This window comes from Macrobrachium rosenbergii, chromosome 32 (genome assembly GCF_040412425.1).
Source record: "Macrobrachium rosenbergii isolate ZJJX-2024 chromosome 32, ASM4041242v1, whole genome shotgun sequence".
In the NCBI taxonomy this organism is placed as follows: Eukaryota; Metazoa; Arthropoda; class Malacostraca; order Decapoda; family Palaemonidae; genus Macrobrachium; species Macrobrachium rosenbergii.
Window position 1 is genome coordinate 1512966 of NC_089772.1, and position 22902 is coordinate 1535867.

The 22902-nt window shown below is 47.3% G+C and overlaps 1 protein-coding gene across 5 annotated transcripts in view; it reads left to right on the forward strand.

Annotated features, from left to right (window-relative positions):
* Positions 1-22902, forward strand: part of Atac3 (Ada2a-containing complex component 3) — a 128450-nt gene that overhangs the window by 3087 nt on the left and 102461 nt on the right. For all 5 annotated transcript variants that reach the window (XR_010858077.1, XM_067132711.1, XM_067132710.1 and 2 more), the window contains exon 2: positions 18246-18432. Coding sequence is in view for 4 of the 5 variants with exons in the window: in XM_067132711.1 (XP_066988812.1) it covers positions 18246-18432 (187 nt within the window). In the remaining variant the exon portion in view is untranslated. The remainder of the gene's footprint in view (positions 1-18245; positions 18433-22902) is intronic.

Consider the following 22902-nt stretch of genomic DNA (forward strand, 5'->3'; position numbering starts at 1 on the left):
TATTTATTTGCCTTATACAGTATTTATGATGTAAACCCCTAACTTGCATCAGCCTGGGGGAGAGGAAACCTTTGGTTTTTAGGCATTGTCCTGGTAAGCAAACCTTGTAATTGGTTCCTCTCCTCATTGGAGATAAACCCTCATACTTTGTGTGCGTCGTGCAGGTAGCATGATTGCAACCATTAGTCTGTGTAGTGAATAAAGTGTCTGGCCTTTCGAACGGTGGGTGAAGTTTGCCCGGGAGGAGGAGAGAGAGAAGTAGGTTTCTCTGGTGTTATCAGGTTACAATACAGTACTCTACCGATGACACCAAGAATTCTCTCTGATTCCTTCTTGCCCCCGGCAAACTTCCACCTGCAGTTGCCACTCATAAGAGATCGGTTTTCTCCTTTGATGTCTCCTACTGCTTTGTCAGTAGAGAGCCAACGTAGGGGAACAGTTGACCAGTTTGACTCTCCAGCAGTCTCCATTCGCTCGGAGGGGGAATTATCCTTCTCGGGTTAAGGGAGATTGTCTCCCTTAACCCGACTTGTTTTATTAGGTGTTGTGGAGCTCAAGGGGCTCAGGGCATCCCTAGGCCTCCCATGGGAGTGGAGTGTTGAGGGTTTCAGTACTGATGCCACCACAACTGTGACTGTGTCACCTACAGTACTGCAGTCTACGGCTGCAGTGTCTACCGATTTGAGGGCCATCACTATGTCGGTGATACATTTGGTCATGCCTCCAGTAGTGTGCACCCTCTAATGTTACCTTCTACATTGTCTTCCATTGGTGACGTCCGTCTCCACACCCTGCTGTCCAAAGACCTGCCACAACCGGCAGAAGTAGTCGAAAAAGAGGAATCGAGAATCATCTTCGTCATCTTCGTCTTCGTCTTTGTCATGTGCTGTCACCTCCTCCCCTCCTTCTTCCAAAGCTAGCAAGCGGAGGAAGAAGAACGCTACATCTCACAGCCATAAGAAGTCCCATAGGGCTTCTAACGGCCACCCTTCTTCCACAGAACAGGCTACAGGATCTCTCGTTTGCGGTACTACCAATACTGCAATTCCTGATCTATCTACTAGGCACGGGAGTAACAGCTGCCCCGGGGTTCCACAGACCCCCGGTGCACCTGTAAATATCCCGGGAATTCACCTTCCCAGGCCGGTAAGGGTCCCCAGTTTATGGACCCAGGCCCGGCCCAGCAAGAGTGAGTTCAGAATATGCAGGTGCTCACTCACCCCCTACCCGTTCCCGTATGGGAACGGTGCCAGGGTCCCGGAACAGTGACACCAGTCTACCAGTCCGCTCACCTGTGAGAGGCAAGAGGAGTCCCCTCCCAGTCTTCTTCTACTGTAAAGACCCCGACTTCTAAGAAGACTGTAGCCTGTCTTCGGGACCGCTCTACCTGATGCAGCCTCCGTCCACGTTTGCGTGAATGGGACCAGTCTCCCCAAACCGTACTGCCGTTGTCACCACGGGTTGACGACCGGCCACGACCTTACTCACCCATCAGGGCTTCGGCTAGAGGAATTTATTTCTGGTGATAGAAATTCATTTCTCGGTATAATGGGTTCAGATTCCACAATAAGCTGTAGGTCCCGTTGCTAGGTAACCAGTTGGTTCTTAGCCATGTAAAATAAGTCTAATCCTTCGTGCCAGCCCTAGAAGAGCTGTTAATCAGCTCAGTGGTCTGGTTAAACTAAGGTATACTTAACTTTTCCAGCAGGTTCGGTAAAGGCACTAAGGATCTCGCACCTGTCCCTTCCACCTTCTCGGAGTTTTCCGGGAGCAGGACAGGCCTAGGGTTCGGGACTGGGAACGTTCACACTCCCATCCCATCCCTACCTCAGAAGTAAACGCTCCATGTTTGGTCTTGGACTGGACCAGTCATGTGCTCGAATGGTAGAGAGATCACTAGGGGGCTCTGGTGAGTGTCCCTCTCCTGTAGAGGAAGTAACCCAGTAAGACTGACCTGGAAGGGCTCTATAGTCCTATGCCCCAGGACTCAGACCCCCAAGTTGCAGAGGAATTTGTTGGAGATCATCTGTTTGATAGCTTTTTGATGGCCCCAAAAGGGAACCAAAGTCTCGATGGGCTTGCCATGGTCGCGACTTGCTGAAGGGGTCTTGAACCAGGTGAAGTTAGTACTGTTTCTACCAAGAAAGAAGTGTCCAAGGACACGATTTCTTCCTGGTTTCATGAACAATCTGAGTAGGAGCTCATGAGGTTAGGGACTTTGGTCCGTCCCTTGCTTTCCAGATGAACCTGTCAGTTCTACAGGTATTAACCCTTTGTGAGCGGCCCACATCAATTGACATCTATTTATAGCTTTGTGGTTATATCCGGGTTACGTCCCTTGATGATCAAGATTTCATGCCATACAGGTTTGAACACATTTGCAAGAAAAATGTTGAAATCACTTCAGTGGGCCATAAATGACTCATGGCAACTCTGATAGCGAGTCAGTACTGGAGAGATCAGTTTGCCTTGAGATTTCGTGGGGGAATGTGCTGCACCTCCCCATCCCAAGATGTCTCGTAAATATTGTACCATAAATATACTCAGAATTTGTTACTGATTTTAGTTCTTATCTGTTTGATATTGTGTGAGCTGTAATTATAATTTTACAAAATGAAATAAAAAAATTATTAGAAAAAAGTTTTATAACTTGGTAAAATTGGCATATTTTTTACGACTGTCTTGGTAAAGAGTCCCCACACAGGGTTGGAAATATTCGCTCTCGACCTTAAATTTAGCCTGGTCTATGGGCGTGCTGAATGCAGTGGACCCCCGCCTATTCACGGTTCTGGATTCGCGTATTTTTCTGTGGAACTTAGATACACATTATTCGCCTATTTGCAGTATTTTTCATAGAGAAATATTCGCTAATTACTGTGTTTTCATATCATTTTCATGACTAAATGGAATTTTTGTGATAAAACTATTAAAATACTCAGGTTTTTTGGTGTTTGAACTATCGAAATAGGATTTATAAGCATTTTCAGAGGGGTGTCAAGTATTTGCAGATTATGGCTGCTCACGAGGGGTTGTGCACATCCCCCTTGAGTACCGGGAGTCGACAGTGTATATTAAGAGCAGAAGTGTGGTCTCCACAAAGCACACTCACATCCTTCTAACTTCGGGACATTGCCTACAGGTCCATGATACGTTTTTCCTTGGTTCCTGTGGTGGCTGCCCATCAAGTTGTGTGGTTCATCTGCCTCCCCTAGAGGGACAGATAGCATCTCGCCTAAGGTGAGAATGTAAATGAGGGACTGGCCTCCTCCCTTTTCTTTTTTTACCATTCCTCTCTCGTAGAAGAGAGGGAAAGGGCGAACCATCACATGCTGGTTGGGTGTGTCGTGTAGGTCAGCTTACACAACTGAGTACCCTGTCTGTAATCTAGAGTAGATTATTAGATGCAAATCCTTCCCCTCTCTCTAGGAAGGGGCGAGAGGGCCTGACAATAAACAATCCTATTGGTTTTACTAGACTTTTATTATCTCCAACACTAAGGGTTCATCCAAGCCCTTTTTGAAATAATGACACAAACTCATTAATTCAAAAGGCTCAGAAGTCTGGCAGTTGAACATCCCTTATGTTCAACAGATCAGAGACACAGGACTCCTTCCTCAGCTCTTGGAGACCAGGGAGAGAGGCCCAGGTGAGCAGAACTACCAGTCGGTTCAGAGATTTACCCAAAATCCACGCACCAAAGGGTAAGCGTCCTATGTAAAGACAAGGTTTGTATTTGTGTAGGAACAAAGTACAAATTTTTTTTTAAGTGATTTGTATTTGTTCCTACATAATATACAAACCATCGGTTTTTACATAGAAATATGCTTCAGCGCAGCTGGAGACCAGCCATTTAACCTTAAACAAGGTGGTCTAGTATGTAGTTGGCTACCGACTACGGGTGGGAGTCCCTCCCACCCAGTCGGTATGCATTCACTTTGCTGTAGGAGCCAGAAGAATTAAAGTGTCAAATAAAGTACTGTAAAGGCAGATGGTTTCAAGTGAAAATATATAAGGCTATTCAGACTTAATTTTCCTTAATATTAATTTATTCCATGAACTGACGTACAACTAATACTCAAACATATATGTACACACTAAAATGCAAACTGTAAAGCTTTTTAACAAGACAAACCACAACATAGACACTCAATCACACCAACTTTCTACAGCTACTAAATGATTAAGGATTAAACACAAACAATGAAATTTGCATATCAAACAAATTACTCTCTGCCTGCAGTTCAGCATAAGAGACTAGTACAGCAATACATGCAAAATAGATTAGACAGATTTTATGGACATATATATACTTAGTATTTACTTTTCCCTTCAACCTTAGGTTCTTTAATCCAAGCAAAAGAATTATTCTGCATATACTTTTCCCTTTACATACATGGACATACAATACAGGGATTATAAACTCAGACCTTATTTAACGACAGTTTGTCCAAAAGATGAGTGAAATACTCAATACTCAAGTCCGTATAAGATCCACCAACAATGTGCAAACAGATGACACTGAATCAGTACTCTAGTAAAAAAAAAAAAATAATTGCACCCTTATACTTCCACAATATGTCTTTTACATAAGGTCATTGAAACAAACCACCACTGCAAGTTCATCAAAGTTGATTGTTTTTAAAGAATGAAGCTACTAAATAGTTCAGCTTATACAGTACCATACATCGCCTGCCAGTGTTCTGCAGTAATACACTTCGCATTTATCAATTTTAAGTCGCATAAAAACTGCCACAAGGGCGGTCTAGAAGGAGAGAAGTTGTTTCTTTTTGTTCTTTTCTTTATACTATATCATCCTTGAAGCTCAGAATGAACCGGAAGTAATCAACATAAAAACATTTATTGAATACATTCAACTGAAAAAACAACTGAAAAACCCAATAGCAAAAACATAGATGCAAAAGCAAAACAAAACATCCTCTCACTATTTTTGTTTCTTTCAATACAGAAATAAAGTTTCCCATCTCAAACCTAACCCATTCAAAATAAAATAACAAAAAAAAAAAAAAACCTACCACATTGCTTTTGGCTGGGGAGAGAGAGAGAGAGAGAGAAACGTGTCGCTCTTCCCTCTGTTCCTGCCATTTGACTGATTCGTTTGTTTATGTTATGCTTTCATGATATTTGATTATATCTGGAGAATATGTTACTTATATGATAGGATGCAAATCCAGCTGCTTATTTGTTCCTACACAGTATACAAAACATCAGTCTTTACAATAGAAATATGCTTCTGCGCAGCTGGAGACCAGCCGTTTTAACTTTAAACCAGCTACAGGTGGGAGTCCCGCCCACCCAGTCAGTAGTTCCTCATTGGACAGGTGGGTACCGTTCTCATCTAGCACTCTACTGGCCCTGCGTTCGATTCTCCGACCGGCCAATGAAGAATTAGAGGAATTAATGTCTGGTGATAGAAATTCATTTCTCGCTATAATGTGGTTTGGTTTCCACAATAAGCTGTAGGTCCCGTTGCTAGGCAACCAATTGGTTCTTAGCCACATAAAATAAATCTAATCCCTCGGGCCAGCCCTAGGAGAGCTGTTAATCAGCTCAGTGGTCTGGTTAAACAAAGGTATACTTTTTTCACCCAGTCGGTACACATTCACTTTGCTTTTGGCCATTGGTGAGGAAGGACGTGCGCTCTTCTCTCTGCCTGCCATTCAACTTTTATGTTTTATTGTATTGTTGATATTGCTGATATATGAATATAATGTCTTATATAATATATGCAAATACATTTCCTTGTTTTACTTTTGAGTTTACACATTCAGTATTCTGATATAGTGGTTCATACTGATATACGCAGACCTTATGATTTTTTTTAGCCTATGATGTGTCAAATTGGTTTTAAAGTTGCCAAGGCAACAAGCTCATACTGTTTTCTCACCTCACTTACTTGTTTTGCTCTATGAAATTCATATGTTCTCTCAGGGAGAATTTGATTCCTTTGCTGTACAAAGGAAGGTTTATATGCTGAAAATTTCTTTGACGTTTGCAATGATATAGTATTTTCAGATGTTGTAGAGCTCGAGTGCCTGGGAGTAAGGGTTCTCTTGCTGGCAGTTCTTGCCCTATTGCTCTGTATGTTGCCGATTACTCATTTTGATTCGTCTACGGGCATGAAGCAGCTGTTGCCCGGGTTCCCATGGAACCCGTGGCTTGATTCAGTGAGAAAAAGTCCAGAGTGTGTGCACTCTCATTCCTCCACATTCCTGCACGGGAATGGTGTAAGAGTCCTGGGACAGCAGTGGTCTTGTATAGAAATCGAAGAAGAGAAACAATATTGTTGTCTTCACCTTCATTTACTGTACTTGGTGCTCTCCCACGTCTTTGGACTCGAGAACTGTGTCAAAGGCCTCTCTGAGACCCTGCAACATGGAAGCACCAGGTGCATGGGTCTCCTCAGAGGTAACCTGTGTTCCTATGGCCATGTTTCTTCAGGCCCTTGGGTAGAGGGGCAACCGAATTATCGTCCTGTATTTTCTCAGAAGCTCAAGAAGCTCCAAGGAGAATCGTGTCACTCCCGAACCTCCAAGGAGAATCGTGTCACTCCCGAACCTCCAAGGAGAATCGTGTCACTCTGGGTAATCAGGTTTCATTGAAACCTTGAATTACCGTTACAGTACCAGTATCGTGGAGTTACCTCCATGAACTGGTATATTCCTTCTTTTGCTCGAGTTTCCTCGGACACTCGAGTAGAGGGAGCAACCAATGATCAGTTCACTTGTGACTTGGGAGTTCCAGGTGTGCAAGTCTCGAGCAGGACTCGCATCACCACAGGTACTCATGCTTTCTTGAAGCCCCAAGTTGCCTTTACCAGTATCCTGGAGTTACTTCCACAGACTGGTATAATCCTTCTGCTAGAGTTTCTTCAGACATTTGGGTGTGCGAGTCTCCAGTAGAACTCACGTCATCTCCGGTACTTGGGTTGCGAAGAAACCTGAAGCTACCCTTTACCAGCACCATGGAAGCACTCTGAGGGCTGGTATAGAGCCTACCTCTGCTCAGGATTCCTTGAATTTTTGGGGCACATCTTGAGGTGCAGGTATTGCTGAAGATGGTACTGTTACTACTTGTTAGGATACATATTTCTGAATACATATCTGTCTTCTCTGGGAACAGGAGACTAAGGCAGTCCCTGGTTAACAGCAATCTGGTTTTATGGGGCTTGTCTAGCGAAGAAAATCGGCAATTTTTGGCGCCAAAAATCACTGACTTCCGATAATTGGGTATTGGCCCCAATACACACCTAATAGAGGCGCTAATAACCGAAAGTCAGCTATTTTCGGCGCCGATAAGCCCTGAAAATCGCCGATTTTCGGTTATCAGCGATTTTTGGTTATCATCACACTCAGAACGGAACCCCCGCTGATAACCAGGGACTGCCTGTACTCTCCTTGGCTGGGACTTGGCAGTCTAGTTTAAGTTTGAGAAGCTCAGTCTCACACTTGGGTAGAACACCTAGTGTCCTGCCATGCTGGTGTTTCGGTCTCAGTCCCATATAGCAGGTTCAGAGAAGAATTCAGTTATTCCTGTCACTAAGGAATAGACGGCTCAACAGTAACAAGTCGTCCTCGTTCACCTGTTGCCTTTGGGGAAGCTGGGGGCCCTCAAGAATGGCTTCCCTTTGTTCCCTTCAGTGGAGAATTAAGGGAAGCGAATTGGGAGCTAGCCTGGTGTGGTGTCTAGATGACAGGAACTTCGTTGGAATGTCTCTCACACTCCCTCTCCCATTGTGCCCCTGTTCTCAGGTACATCGACCAAAGGAAGAGGCACACACTTGGAAGACTTGCTGCTTTCAGGTGAGGGGAACCAGCACGGCAAACATCGCTTTCAGGTGAACGGAACCAGTACGGCAAACATTGCTTTCAGGTGAACGGAACCAGTATGGCAAACATCCCCACACCAGTATTCAAAACTCAGGACAGCATGCTCAGCTTCTCCAGAGGTTCAGGATCTTGGTAAGCTACTCTGTGGGATGGATGAGTGTCAGTAACCCCCCTTCACCACAAGAGTAACTTCTGTCAGCAAATGGAGGAGAGAGGAACAGGTTTCCCTCCAACTCTACAGGTTGACAATCGGCAGAGCCATTAGCTGGGTATATGCCAGGGAATGGGAACGTAATAGCAATTCAGCTCATCACAGACTTTATACAAGATTTCCCAGTCTTTGGAGCCTCCCAACGATAGATCAGCACAACAGAAGCTGCCAGTGTACTCTTCCATCATTTCACTTCCATGGTCATTGGTAGAAACATCTCCCAAAACCCATGGAACGATCTTCAAGCCTCGGAATAGGTAAGGGATCTTCCAGTTGCTATCCCCTGTCTACAGATGTGGGAACCTTGGTATGGGGCTCTTCGGAACCCCATGCCATGAGAGCAACAGAGGCACGGGTCTCCATGGATACCCCTGCCTCTGACACCGGTCCCTGGAAGTTATCTTCCCGGGCCGGTGAAGACCCTTCCACTGGCACATGGGGGTCCTGGGATCCTAGTGTATCGGTAGCAACTACGGTATTGTACAGGGTTCCACAGAACCCAGTGCCACAAGATTTACAGGTGCATGGTTATCCCAGACACCTGTGTCACCAGAGGTGCAAGGGGCTCTGATAAGACCCCCGTGTCACCAATTTCAGCCTTGGGAATCTTTTCCCTGAGCAGGTTAAGGTTCTACCACTGCACAGAGTCCCACAGATTCCCGTGACACTGGTAAGGTCCCCCGGTCTACAGATCCTGGCCTGACTTATGAGAGAGAGTGAAGGTCCAACACTCAAGCACGACCTCACCTCTGGCACGTTCTTATATGGGAATGGTGCCAGGGTCCCAGACAGGTGATGCAAACCCACATGTAAGCTCACCTGAAGAAGGAGGTCTCCTGCTTAGTCTTCTTGTCTGTGGAGGCCTAGGCCTCCAGCCAGACTATGGCACTTTCAAGTCATGTTCAGTCCCGTCTTGAACTGGTTAGTAGTGATCTTACAAGATACAGTACTACTGTATTCAGTTAGAGTGCTTCGGTACTATCTGCAAGAGGACTCGACATCTCAAGCTTGAGTGTTGACAACTCTTCTTTAGTACTTTTTCGACTGAGAAAGAAGTGTTCAAGAACACATTTTCTTTCCATACAAGGCTATTAAATTAGTGTAGTGAACATCCAATATGTGGCCAGGAGTTCGTTCTAAGTACCTCATGAGGATAGGGACATTGATCCGTCCCTCACACTCTGAAAGAACCTGTCGGTTTTACAGGTATTAAGGCAGAAAGTGGCGTAGGTTATCCACTCACGTCTTTCTACCTTCAGGACTTTGCCCACAGGCCTTGGGACACTTTTTCCTTGGGTCCTGTGGCGGCTGCTCAACAAGTTGTGTAGCCTGCCAAGCTCCCATAGTGGACAATTTGCATCTCGCCTAAGGTGTTTGGTGACAAAGAGTGAATATGAGTGGGGGACTGGCTTCCTCCCTCACTCTTTTGTCTTCCTCTCTTGCAGAGAGAGGCAAGTAGCCACCCGTCGCATGCTGGTCAGGCGGGTCAGGCAGTTGAGCCTACATAACTAAGTACCCTGTCTATAATCTTAGATAGATTAATAGATGCAAGTCCGCCCCTCTCTCTAGCAAGGGGAGAGAGGGGGCTGACGGTAAAACAACCTGTTGGTTCTGTAGTTTTATTGCCTCCGACACTCTGGGTTCATCCAAGCCTTTTTTGAAGCAGTGTGACTGCATACACTCACATTAATTCAAAAGGTCCAGAAGTCGGACAGTTGAACAGTTTTTCACACTTTTGTTCAACATGTCAGGGGCATGGTCTCCTTCCTTTGCTCATATGACCAAGAAGGAGACCCAGGTGTTGTGAACTACCAGTCAGTTCAGAAGCTTACTTGGAATCCTCCCTCCAAGGAAGTAAGTCTTCCTATTGTAAAGACTGATGGTATGTATATTTTGTAGGAACAAATTACAAATTTTAAAAGTAATTTGTATTTTTCCCAACTATTCAAACCTGAGGTCTTTACAAGTTAAAAGCCCACCACAAGCCACCCCTCATTCTGCTCCTTGGGCCAAAAGGCAAAGTGAATGCGTAGCGACTGGCTGGGCAGGACTCCCACCTGTAGTTGGTAGCCTACTATGTACTTAACCATCTTGTTTAAAGTTAAAATGGCCGGTCTCCAGCTGCGCTGAAACATGTTTCTATTGTAAAGACCTCATGTTTGCATAGTTAGGAAAAATACATATTACTTTTAAAATTTGTCATTTTATCCTTGTGCATTGCATATTCAGTACAGTATTCTGATATAATTGTTCATTCTGATATAATGCAGCCCTACAGCTTTATTAACAATGAAAGTGGTCAAACTGGTTTTTTTCCTACACAGCGTACAAACCCTCAGTCTTTATTATAGGAATTACCTCCAGCGCAGCCGGAAACCGGCTATTACGCTTTTAACAAGGTGGTATGGTAGTTAACTACCGAACGACCGGGTGGGAGTCCTGCCCGCCCAGTCGGTGGAGCATCACTTTACCTTCAGCCGTGCTATGGTGTCATTGTGCTGCTCTGCCCTCTGCCATGCTTGCCGTTGTTTTCGCCTTGTTTGCTTCGTTGAACATCACTACCTTCCCCGGTGGGATTGTTTCATTTTGTGTTCTCTTTGTGTTGATGTGTTTGTGTGTTTGCTTGAAAGATGGTTAAGCAAACCCACGAATCTGAGCCTACCGAGCAAAAGACGTTACCGTACCTAAAAGAAAGTGCCCTGGTACCATGGAGAATGCTTGCAGCCATTATCATTTGGCTTTAGATGTAGATCTTCATTTCCTCTGCACATCGTGCAGGGGATTTGAGTGCACCCTAATTCTGTGTGTGAGGAGTACCGTGACTGGACTCTGGAGCAATGGTCGAATTATTCGCTGAGGAAGAAGTACAGTATCAAAAGAAGCTGCCCAAGTCGTCATCTGAGGGTGACATGCCCCTGATGACTCCCTTGGTGGCTAATCCTTCAGATACATTACTCCCGCCAGCGAAACTTCCCCACTTTGCTATCTTTCCTTTGGGAGAGGTTTCCCCTTTGTCGTCTTCCTTTACTTCGTCGGATTTAGATCGTCACTAGGGAACTGGAAGCTAGGATGACCTCCCTTTGGTGGCCTCCATTCGCTCAGGGGGGAGGAAACCCCCTCAGTGCAAATGGAGGCTGCCTTCCCTGTCCCGACTTTGTTTCCAGGTGTGGAGGAGGAGGAACCCTGGCAGAACTGGCAGTTTCTTGACCTCCGAGGAGTGCCCTCAGTGCAGGGCATCGTAAGTCACCTGTGAGCTGCACACGCCCCCACTGTCACTTCAGTGATTCATTCTGCTACGACAGTAACTACATCAACTGTCCCTATGACAACAAACTATTTGATGCCCTTGAGTGTTCCCATGCACCCCACTTTGACAACCCCAGCAGTCTTTCACAAGACTTATGCTGCTCCTGCTGTGTCCTCCATAGTGCCCATCCCTGCTCCCTGGGAATCTGTGCCGAAGTCTTCCTCCAAGCTTGGGGAACAGATTCTCCATGGCCTCTTGAAGAAGACGAAGAAGAAGTCCAAGTCCAAGAAGAGGTCTAGGAAGGTGTCATCTTCACCATCGTCGTCTTTGTCTGCTGCTGCCTCCTCCCCTCCCTCTTCCAAAGCCCACAAGTGGAGGAAGAAGTAGGTTGCTTCTCCTACCTGGAAAAAGTCCCGCACTGGGTCTTCCGAAGGGGTGTCTCTCTCCCCAAGAGAGACACAGGGATCCCTTGCTTCCTCTCCCCGGTCTTTGGACACGGGGGCCGCGTAACGAGTCTCTTCAAGGCCCGTCGACTTGGGAGCTGAGGGTGCGCAGACATCCGAGGAGGTCCAAGCACCCTGCACTTCTGCTCGGAGCTCTGCCTCCAAGCATAGTTCTGTGCCTGCCTCCGCTCACGTCTCCTCCAAGGAGGCGAATGTATCTCAGGGTGCTCAGGTTTCCGTGAAACCTTGAGTTCCTTCGACCAGTAACATGGAGCCAGCTCCACGTTCTGGTTCAGGCACGCGAGAGAGGACGGTGCAAGCATGCAGGTGCTTCCCCTCCCCCTGCTGCTGCTCGCCCGAGTATGCAGCCAGGGTCCCGTAAAGGTGTTACTTATTCGAGGGGTCGCTCACCGGAAGTTGCTTCGAGGAGGTCCCCCTTACAGTCATCTTGCCGGGAGGCTTCGGCCTTGAAGATGATTGTATGTTGTGAGGAGGGTGCAAGCTCACACCCGAGAGTATGTGACCGCTCTCCCTGGGCCAGCTTCCACTCGCTTTTGCGCAAACAGGTTCACTAGCCTTTCGAGAGCCTTCTTATGAGTTTGTGTTAACCTCTTCTCTCACCTTGGGACAGCCCCCCTCCGTGTTCACATGACAAGAGGGTCTCTCCTAGACCCATGAAGCCATCACCATTGTGGGTTGGTGATCGCTCTTGGCCTGCCTCTTCTGTCAGGACAGGTAAGGGTACTCACTCCCTCTCTCCTGTCCCCTCGACTTCCTGGGGATATACCAGGAATTGCTAGTTGGACAGAAGGGCCCATGACTGGGACTCCGCATCTGATCAGAGCCCTACCGTGAGGACTTACGAAGTGAGCAAGGCTCTCGGACCTACCCGTTCATATGCTCAAGTGGTTCTCCCACCTGCAGGGGGTGTATTGAGAGAGGACTGTGGATTGGAAGGACTCGAGGGTCCTCTGCCCCAAGACGTAGATTCTTTCGAAATACAGAGGACCTTTTCAGAGATCGTTGCTTTGATTCGTTGACACAATGATCTCAGGGAAGGGGCTAAGGCTGCGTCCATCGACCTTCCTTCTGGTCTTGAAGTCTACTGGCGTCTTAAGAAGGAACCCAGAGCTTCTGTAGGCTTACCTTGGTCCTTTGCTTGCTGAGGGAGTCTTGGATCAGGTTAACTCTATTGTCTGTGGGGAGAAGAGTTCCCTTCGATCTAATTGCTCGGCCAAGCTACTTCCCCCACCTCTGTCTCATCAGAAGAAGTATTACACGCCCTCAACAGAGCCAGTGCCGATGAAACAGGTTGACCCGGACTTGGTTCGCTTAGCTCCAGGTCTCTTGCTGCAGCATCTTGGGGCGGAAGATATAGTCTTCACGCAATAGGAAGCATCGAGCCTAGAGGCCACTGCCTTGGCAGCCTTCCAGGCAGTTTCCTGGCTGGACTGTGGTCCCTCATAGTGTCCAAGGTTGCAGTCGCTGGGAGGTCCATCAACCCCTCGGAGGACTATCTTCTACCTGGCCCACCAGACAGCAAACCTGTGGGCAAACTTGGTGCAGAAGAAGAGGGACAATGTCCTGACTCGAATCACCGAACACATCAGCCCAGACTCGGCTTTGGCTCTTTGGAATGGACCAGTGCTGGGTTCTGCCTCTCTCACCTCTGAAGAAGAGGTAGACGCTGCAGTGGACAAGCATTGTGTTGAGGATAACAAGTAACTTGTCCACTAGGTAGTGACAAAGGTGTCCAGGTCTTCGAGTGTCACTACGGCCCAACCTTCGGGTCTGGCTAGCAGTTCCTCAGGCCCTAAGAAGTCCCAGGCTTCAAAGGGTGCTCAAGGAACCACCCAGCCTCCTTCTAACCCTGCCAAGAAAGGTGCACAGTCACCCCTCTCCCCAACCTTTCCAGCCCAGCAGAGGGAAGGGAGGCAAGGGAAAGAGGATGGGAAAACGCTAGGGCCAGCTTTCCCCTTCACCAGCTGCAAGAGGAATGCAGTGGCAGACAAGCTCAGTCACCAGGGTCAAATGATGTGGACAGTGTGGTTCCTTCACATGGATGTTGTGGAAAGGTTTTTTGATTTTTGGGGTCTCTCATCGATCAACCTGTTTGCCACCCGGCACAACAGGAAGCTCTAGGTGTTTTACTCCATCGTCCCTGACCCATGGGCTGCAGCAGAGGACACCTTCGAACACCCATGAGACAGCCTGGATGCTTACGCCTAACCACCATTCTGCCTGCTTTGTCTGGTGACCAACCCTGGTGGCTCCCAAATGGCTACATGCTGCACGGTATCTGGGCCTGCTAGCTCTTCTTGTCATGGCACCGAGAGAGATTCCCCCTGGCACAACCTGCTGTGTCAGCCACACAAAACGGTTCCATCAGTCCGTGGAGTTGCTTGCACTTCACAGCTGGAGACTATCCAGCATCTCTTGCAAGCAAGAGGTTTTTCTCTCCGCACAGCAACGGAGAAGTCTGGATATCTGCAACATTCCTCTGCCGCAGTCTACCAGGGCAAATAAGCCATTTTCTGTGGTTGGTGTCATGGACAGGGTCTCTCTCCGGTCAGAGTTGCTGTTCAGCAGGTAGCAGATTTCATTGTCTTCCATAGCTGAGAGAAGCTTCTCTCCGTCTCAGCTGTTAAGGGCTATAGGGCTGCCCTGGGCCTAGTCCTGTGCCTGATGGGCATGGATATCTCCTCCTCGCTGGAGATATCATTGCTGATGAAAAGCTTTGAAAGGTCTTGCCCTCCCAGGGAACTCAGGCCCGCTGCGTGGGATATGACTCGTGCACCGTATGAACCCTTATGAGAGTCATCAGACAGGGATCTGACCCCCATGACCGTTATCTTGCTAGCCCTGGCATCGGTGAAGAGAGTAGGCGAACTGGACAGACTTTCCTTCAATGTGAAACACTCGATGGGATGAGGATTGGTTACGCTTGATTTCATCCTGGATTTCGTAGCGAAGACTCAGAATCCATCGGACCTTGATGCCAGCTTCGAGTAGAATCTGTCGGTCCCTTACCCCAGATTCGAGTCCTTTACGATCCCCTCCCTGGAGGACGTTATTGGTAATGATCCAGATGAGATGTTACTGTGTCCTATTAGAGTGTTGTAGTGCAAGCTGAAGAGGACTCGGCATCTCCAGCCTGAGTGTCGACGACTTCATTAGCACTGGCTCGACCAAGAAAGAGGTGTCCAGGAACACTATATCTTTCTGGCTTCGTGAAACAATCAAACGGGTGTACTCCGCGTCAGGCGAGGAGGACTCCAGTACATTCCTGTCGAGAGCTCACGAAGTCAGGGGCACTGGTCCGTCCCTTGTGTTCAGGAAGAATCTGTCGGTTCCTAAGGTTCTGAAGGCTGGGGTGTGGTCGCGCCAAACCACTTTTCATCTTCTACCTTCGGGATATTGCCCACAAGTCCCTGGACACGTTTCCCTTGGGTCCTGTGGTGGCTGTTCAACAAATCATGTAGCTCGCCCAGCTCCTCTAAGAGGACAGGTAGCATCTCGCCTAAGGTGCACGTTTGCGAAAGAGAGAGCATGAATGTGAGTGACTGGTCTTCCTCCCCTTCCTCTTTCCTTCAACCTTACCCTCCCCTGCGGGCAGAGGGTAGGTTATCAAGCCGTCTCAGAGCTGGAGCTGGCATTTATGCAGATGAGTTCTTATAGAACTGAGCACCTATTCTATATTCTATAGATATATATAGAAGCAAATCCTTCCCTCTCGCTAGCAAGGGCAGAGAGGGACAGACAGTGTGAACCCATGGCTTATACATGGCCTTATCATTGTCTCTGACACAAAGATTCAACCTAGCCTTTTTCTCGAGTGATGCTGCTTTTATACCCATCTGTTTGAGAAAGTGCCCAAAACTGACAATTGAACATACAGTTCCAATACTTCGTTCATTATGTCAGAGGTACGGTCCTCTTCCTTGTTTACTCGACCAGGAAGAAGACCTAGGTGTGGCAAACTACTAGTCAGTTCAGAGACTTTCTCAGCTTCCTCCCTCCAAGATGTAAGTCTTCCTATAATAAAGACCGAGGGTTTGTATATTGTGTAGGAACAAATGACAAATTTTAAAAGTAATTTGTATTTTTCCTAACTATACAAAGCTGAGGCCTTTACAATTAAATGCCCACCTCATGCCACCCTCCATTCTGCTCCCAGGGCCAAAAGGCAAAGTGAATGCATACCGACTGGGTGGGGGTTACTCCCACCCGTAGTCGGTAGCCAACTACATATTTAACCACCTTATTTAAAGTTAAATGGCTGATCTCCAGCTGCGCTGAAGCATATTCCTATGTAAATACCTCAGGTTTGTATAGCTAGGGAAAATACAAATTACTTTAAAAATCTGTCATTTTTCCTAACATACAAACCTGAAGGTCTTTACATTTATAGCCCACCTCAGCCATCCCTCATTCTGATACTGGGCTGAAGACAAAGTTGAGCGCAGACCGACGAGTGGGCGGGGCTTCCCCCTACTGTCGGTAACTATCTTATCTGAAAGTTAACAGCTGTTCCAGCTAGCGTTTGCAAGCATGATCCTTATGTAAAGACCTTCAGGTGTGTATGCTAGGAAAAATACACATTACTTAAAAAATTTGGTAGTGTTTGGGTGTGATCATGTTAACAAAACTGACATTCGGTCAGGTTGCTCTGATCCTAGCTTGCTCATGCGGATTTTGGCCAGGTGAACAGTCTGATCTCATAAAGTTCCTTTGTGTCCACCAAATCACAGGAGCTTTTGCATCCCCTAAGACTTTGACATACACTACTCCCCTACTGTTGGACTTGTCAGTTTGTAGACTGATTAACGACCTTCCCTAGAGAGACTTTGACAAGAAGGCACTCCCTTCTTGGCCAGTGGCCATGGAGTTCATTGCTTTGGTCTCTTCCTTGGCTGTCGTGCAGCTTGGCTTTGGGTTGAATGTCTTGGCAGACTTTACCATGAAAGGTGTCTCATCTCAGGATTATGGGGCAAGTTGGGGAGATAGCTGGTGTTGGATGGAAGGTGCTGAATTTCCTCTCTGGGAAGAAGAAAAGACGAGGATGCTGAGGATGGCAATCCTCCTCACCTGCCACAAGTAGATGGATGCCTGTCAAAACAGTAAGCAATGTGGCTGTAATCAACAGACTTACAATGTAAGCACTGGCCGTCTGGAAGAAGAGCTTGGCACCTCCCTTCTGACCCTGACAGCACCCTGTCAGGTCTAGCAAATGAAAGGACATAGGTTCCATTTTTTCTTGTTTACGGGGTTTGGAGTTGCAACTAACCCCCTTTCAGTCAGAACTCCTGTTAGGTTTGAGATCGGAGCCTGACTTTTTGGTTTCCTTCCTTACTATGATGGGACACCTGCAGGCCTTTGGCTCTTGTTCCTTGGTTCCTTGGTAGTGCGTAAGCTTTTTTTTTTTTTTTAGCTTTCCCATCTCCTATTAGACAAATTTGCATTTATCTAAGGTTCAATGTTAGGCTTAGGATTCATATTTGGACATCTAGTGCTTCATTTGTGTCGAGGCTAGTTGGATGGATACAAGGTGAGTGTGTCTACATGTGCAAGTGTAAAGTTATGCATCTTTATGTGATGATACTGCTGCCTACAGTACAAGATGGTTCAGTATGGTGAACCAAACTGGAACATGGCCCTATCAGCCATTTGCATCAGATGCTTGGGTGTATAAAAGGTTGCAGGGATCAGGCTTCCCCTCCTCATATGCTTGACGGGGAAGCTGGCATTTCCAGATAGTGATGGACCATACCTCTGGTCTCTTGCCTTTGGGATGTGGCTGAGGTTCTTAACCTCTTGTTCCAGTTTTCTTCAAATCATTGTCAATTTAGTTCTGAGAGACAAAGCTTTACCATTAAGGGTTGAGTTCCATATAAAATGGCAAATTTTAAAGACAGTGTACATTTATCCTAGATGTACAAACCTTTTGCCACTCCCCTACCGCTGCCATTAACCAACACATTTTGTGCTGTTGCCAAAGCTGTATCCATATGCTGTTGACCCCCAGTATTCACGGGGGAGGCGTACCACTATCCCCCACAAATAGCCCAAATTCATGTACAGTATACTTAAAACCCCTCTAAAAATGCTTATAACTGCCTATTGTGACGGTTCGGAACACCAAAAAACCCTCTAAAAATGCTTATACCTGAATATTTTAATAGTTTTATCACAAAAAGTGTATTTAATCACGAAAATGATATGAAAATACAGTAATTTGTGAATGTTTCTCAATGAAAAATATCGCGAATAGTTGAATTTTCCACGAATAATGCGTATATATGTTCCACAGAGAAAACCGCTAATAGGTGAAGCCCCGAATATGGAAGCGCGAACAGGCGGGGGTCACCTGTACAGTAAAAGACTTTAGGTGTGTTTATCCAGATAAAATGCAAATTATCTTTAAAATATGTTATTTTGATAGTTATTCAAAATTGGTAACTGCATTTCTAAAAAACAGGCACTCATTTTTCTTTCAGTTACTGGATGAGAATGGATTGGACACTGTTGCCAAAGCCTTATCCTCTGGATGCTGGACACTCACTGATGCAGGGAGTCTTGATATATCAGGAGGTATTGAGACACCTTCAACCTCAGGAGGCCATGGCAATGCACCCCAGCTGACCTTAGCTCAGGGAAATGTTAGGCCCGTAACTCAAGTTTCAGGTGAGAATTATCTTTGTTTTTTTCTTCTTGTGTATTGGAATTTTACTTTCACTCCTGTGTGCCATGAAAATCTTGTAAATTTTAAGGTTCTTGATAGAATTACAGTACTGTATAGTAGTTTGTCGCATACTAGGCTTTGGTATATTTAGTCACTTGATAGAATACAAAGGAGAATTATTTCTATGGTTTTCTTTCATAAGGTAGTTTTAGTAATAAAACTATAGAGTTTTTGGCTAACCAAACCACTTACTAGACCCAGGCTACAGTCATAAATTATATTTAACATTTTTATTTTGCAAAATCCATATTGGTGACCTGAAAAATAATTTTTGAGGTGAAACTTACCCTCTATCATTTGCTTTATATGCGAACACTTTGAGCAGGTTCGACAAATGTTAAAATTTAAACGATCGTTAGTGAACACTCCCAATAGTTACCCCCCATTCTTTGGAGGGTGGGGGTAAGACAGCAACTGTTTTGGTTGTGATTCTTCTCTTGTCAGGACAAAATGGTCGGATGTGAAGACAAGTGCTCAGAAATTTGGGTTGTTCCTTCACAATATACAAACCATCAGTCTTTACATAAGGAATATGCTTCAGCATAGCTGGAAATGGCCGTTTAACTTTTAAACAAGGTGGTTAGATAGTTAAGGACCATCTGACTGGTGGGAGTCTCCCACCTACCTGGACAGTAGGCATTCACTTTGCTTTTGGCTGCCACGCTATGAGGAGCTGTTCTTCTACCCTTTGCCCTGCCTGCCATTTCGCTTTGTTTCCCTCATTCCTGGTGGGATTGTTGCTTGTTTGCTTTTTGGGTACTGTATATCTCTTGGTGATTTTTGGTGTGTTTGTGTATTGAAATTATGCAAACCCACAAATCATGTGATGAGCCTGAGCGGAAAGCTAGTACCAAGTGTGTCTGTCCTGGTACTGCCTTTAGACTTTTGCAATCGCTACTGCTCTTCTGTGGATGTTGACCCTCATGTCCTCTGCACAAGTTGCAGAGGGCATAACTGTAACCCTGAATTGATGTATGATGAGTGTCGTGGCTGGTCTCCTGTGCAATGGGTGAAGCTCTTGCAGAGAAGGAAATATAAGAAGACCCCCAAGGTGTCGTCCAGTGGTAACACGCCTTTGAAGACAAGATTGGTTGATAACCCTTCATATTCTTTCCTTCCTCCTGCGAAACTCCCACGCTTTGCAGTTACTCCTAAGGGAGCGATCTCACCTTTATCGTCTTTGCTTGCTTTGTCAGGCACAGGTTGGTGTTGGGGAGCTGGCAATCAGGACGACCTCTGCTCGGTAGTCTCCATTCACTTAGTGGGGTAGGAATCCCCTTCGGAGCAAAAGGAGACTGCCAAACCTAACCCAACCTGTTTCAGGAGTGGAGGAGAATGAGGAACTCCAGGAGACTTGCCACTTTCTAGGCCTTCTGGATGTTCCCTCAATGCAGGGTTTGTTGAGCCACCTGAGAGCTTCCCGTTCTCCTGTGGTGCCCCCCATGACTTAGGCTGCTGTAATTGTGACTACATCTACTGTTACAATGTCTGCTGTGGCTTCATTATCTACGAGTGTGACAACTCGTGACCCTCCATTGATGACCCCTGCCCTAGTACACAAGACATCACTTCACGCCCCTACTATGGTCCACCATGTGGTAGACCATCCTTCTGGTGTTGCTGCTTCTGCTCTCCCCTCCATTGGGGATCAGCTCCTCCACACCATCCTGACGAAGGTGACAAAGAAGAAGTCAAAGGAGGAGTCCGAAGTTATCGCCTTTAACGTCTTTGTCATCTTCATCCTTTGCTGCTGCCTCCTATACTTCTTCTCCTGCCTGGAAGAAGTCCCGTCATGGGTCTTCCGAAGGGTTGCCTCCCTCCATGGTGGAGGCAGAGGGATCTCTCACTGGCTCGCCCTGGTCTTCGGACACGGGAGCCATGCCAGGGGACATGCAGAGACCCCATGACTCTGGAGCATCGAATGCACCGGTCTCCAAGGGGACCTGTTTACCCAATACTATTTCTGGTAATCCAGCTTCCAAGACTAGTACAGGCCTATCTCTGCTTGTATCTCTTCGGACACTCGGGTAGAGGGAGCACCCGTTGATTGTTCAGGATGTGATTTGGGAGCTCCAAGTGCTTGGACTTTCAAGGAGGACTGTGTCACCCAAGGTACTTGGGGTTTTGTAACTAAACCCCGTCACCTCTGCATGTACCGTGGAGTCAGCTCCAAGGACTGGTTCAGGCACTGTGAGAGAGAAGATGGGTAAACATGCAGGTGCTGCCTCACCCCTGGCCAGTGCTTGCCCGACTACTCCCGTGCATCTGGAGAAGCTTCTGGGAGGCCCCCCATACAGTCTTCTTCTCATTTGGAGGCCATGGCCTCGAAAAAGACTGGAGCGTGTCGAGAGGACAGCCTGAGCTCATGCCCGAGAGTGCGTAATCACTCTCCCCAGGTCAGCCCTTGTTCACGTTTGCATGATTGGTCCCACTTACCTGGCGATAGCTTCCGCGAACATTCCCATGAGCCTGTTCACTCTCCTTCGGACAGTCCCCCCCCCTCCCATGTTCGCATGCACAGGGTTGCTCTCCTAGACCTGTGTATCCATCACCACTGCAGGTCAGTGATTGCACACAGCCTTCCTCTCCTTCCGGGGCTTCAGCTTCCAATAGGACAGCGAAGAGTGCTCAGTCCCTCTAACCTGTTCCCTCAACCCCCTGGGGTTATACCAGGAGGTGTGAGCAGGACAGAAGGGTCAGCGATTGGGAAGTTTCACCCCAGTGCAGCCTTACCACGAAGGCTTAGGTCCCAGTCCCAGGTTCAGTTCTCCAATCAACCAAATCGTATGCCCGAGTGGTCGAGCAGGGACCTGGGGATTTTGCCGAGGTTCTCTCTCCTGCAGGGAGAGTAGATCGGGAGGAACATGTCATGGTAGGACCCAAGGGTCCTCTTTCTCAGGACTCAGACACCCCCGAGATACAAAGGACCTTTGCAGAGATCATTAGGCTGATTCATCAGCACTTTGATCTCAGGGAAGGGGCCATGGCCACATCAGTGGATCATCCATCTCGCCTCAAAGCTTACTGGGGACCGAAGAAGCAACCCAAGGCTTCTGTAGGCTTGCCATGGTCCACGATTACTGAAGGGGTCTTGGAGCAAGTAAACTCTCTGGTATCTGGGCGGGAGAGGTCTCTTTGCTCCATCTGCTCTGATAAGCTACTTTCTCCTCCTCTGTCTTAACAGAAGAGATACTACAAGCCCTCGGAAGAGTCACTGCCGACGAAACAGGTTGACCCGGACTTGGTTCACTTAGGTCCGGGTCTGATGCTGCAGTGGTTTGGAGGGTATCACTCTCGTGCAGCAGGAAGCAGCAAACCTGGAATCTACTGCCATGGCAGCATGCCAGGCAGTCTCTTGGCTGGACCTGTGGTCATTCACAGTGTCCAAGGTCAAATCCTCCTCGGGTTCCATAACCCCAGAGGAGGATTCCACCTTCAGGAGATTGTGCCAGTCTGAAGATAGGGCTATTACCTACCTGGCCCACCAGACGGCGAACCTGTGGGCGAGCTTGGTGTTGTTGAGGAGGGATGCCATCCTGACTCAGGTATCCAAGTTTGTTGGCCGGAATCGGCATTGGCTCTAAGGAATAGACCGTTGCTAGGGTCTGCCTCTCTCTTTCCTGGAGAGCAGGTAGACGCTATGGTAGACAAGCATCGAGTTGAGGCTAACGACTGACTTGTTCACCAGGCATTGAGTAAGACTTATGGGTCTTTGCGTGCCACTGCGGCCCGACCCTTGAGTCAGGCTAGCACTTCCTCTATGGACCCTAAGAAGTCCCAGGCTTCGAAAGGTCCCCTGGGGAACACTAGCCTTCTTCTGCCCCACCAAGAAAGGCATGCAGTCACACCCCCTTTCAATCCCCTTTCCAGTCTGGAAAAGGGGGCAAAGGCTAGAAGATTAGAGGAGGACACTAAGGGCAGCATTCCTCTCCACGTGCTGCAGTTGGTGGGTGGTGCCTGTTGAGCCATTGGGCAACGTGACAGATATGGAACCGAGATGTGGATAGTAGATATCCTTCGGGAGGGCTATCTACTTCCCTTCGAGTCCCAATCACCCCTCGTCAGTAATCCAGTCCATCTCCGAACATATGTTCCTGGCTCACCGAAGGACCTCGCTCTTCGGGCGGAGGTAGAAGTGATGCTGAAGAAGGTGCTGTGGAAGTCGTGACAGAATGGTCCCCAGGCTTTTACAGCTGACTCTTTCTCAGAGAAAGCAGTGAGGGGTTGGAGACCAGTCATAGATTTCTCTCCCTTGAACAGATTCGTTTGCCAGACTTGGTTCTTGATGGAAACAACATGGTCAGTGCTCCATCAGGGAGTCCAACTTATGCTTATGGTGGACCTGAAGGATGTGTGTATTCAAATACCCATTCATCTGTCCTCTCGCAAGTACCTATGCTGTATCCCTGGGG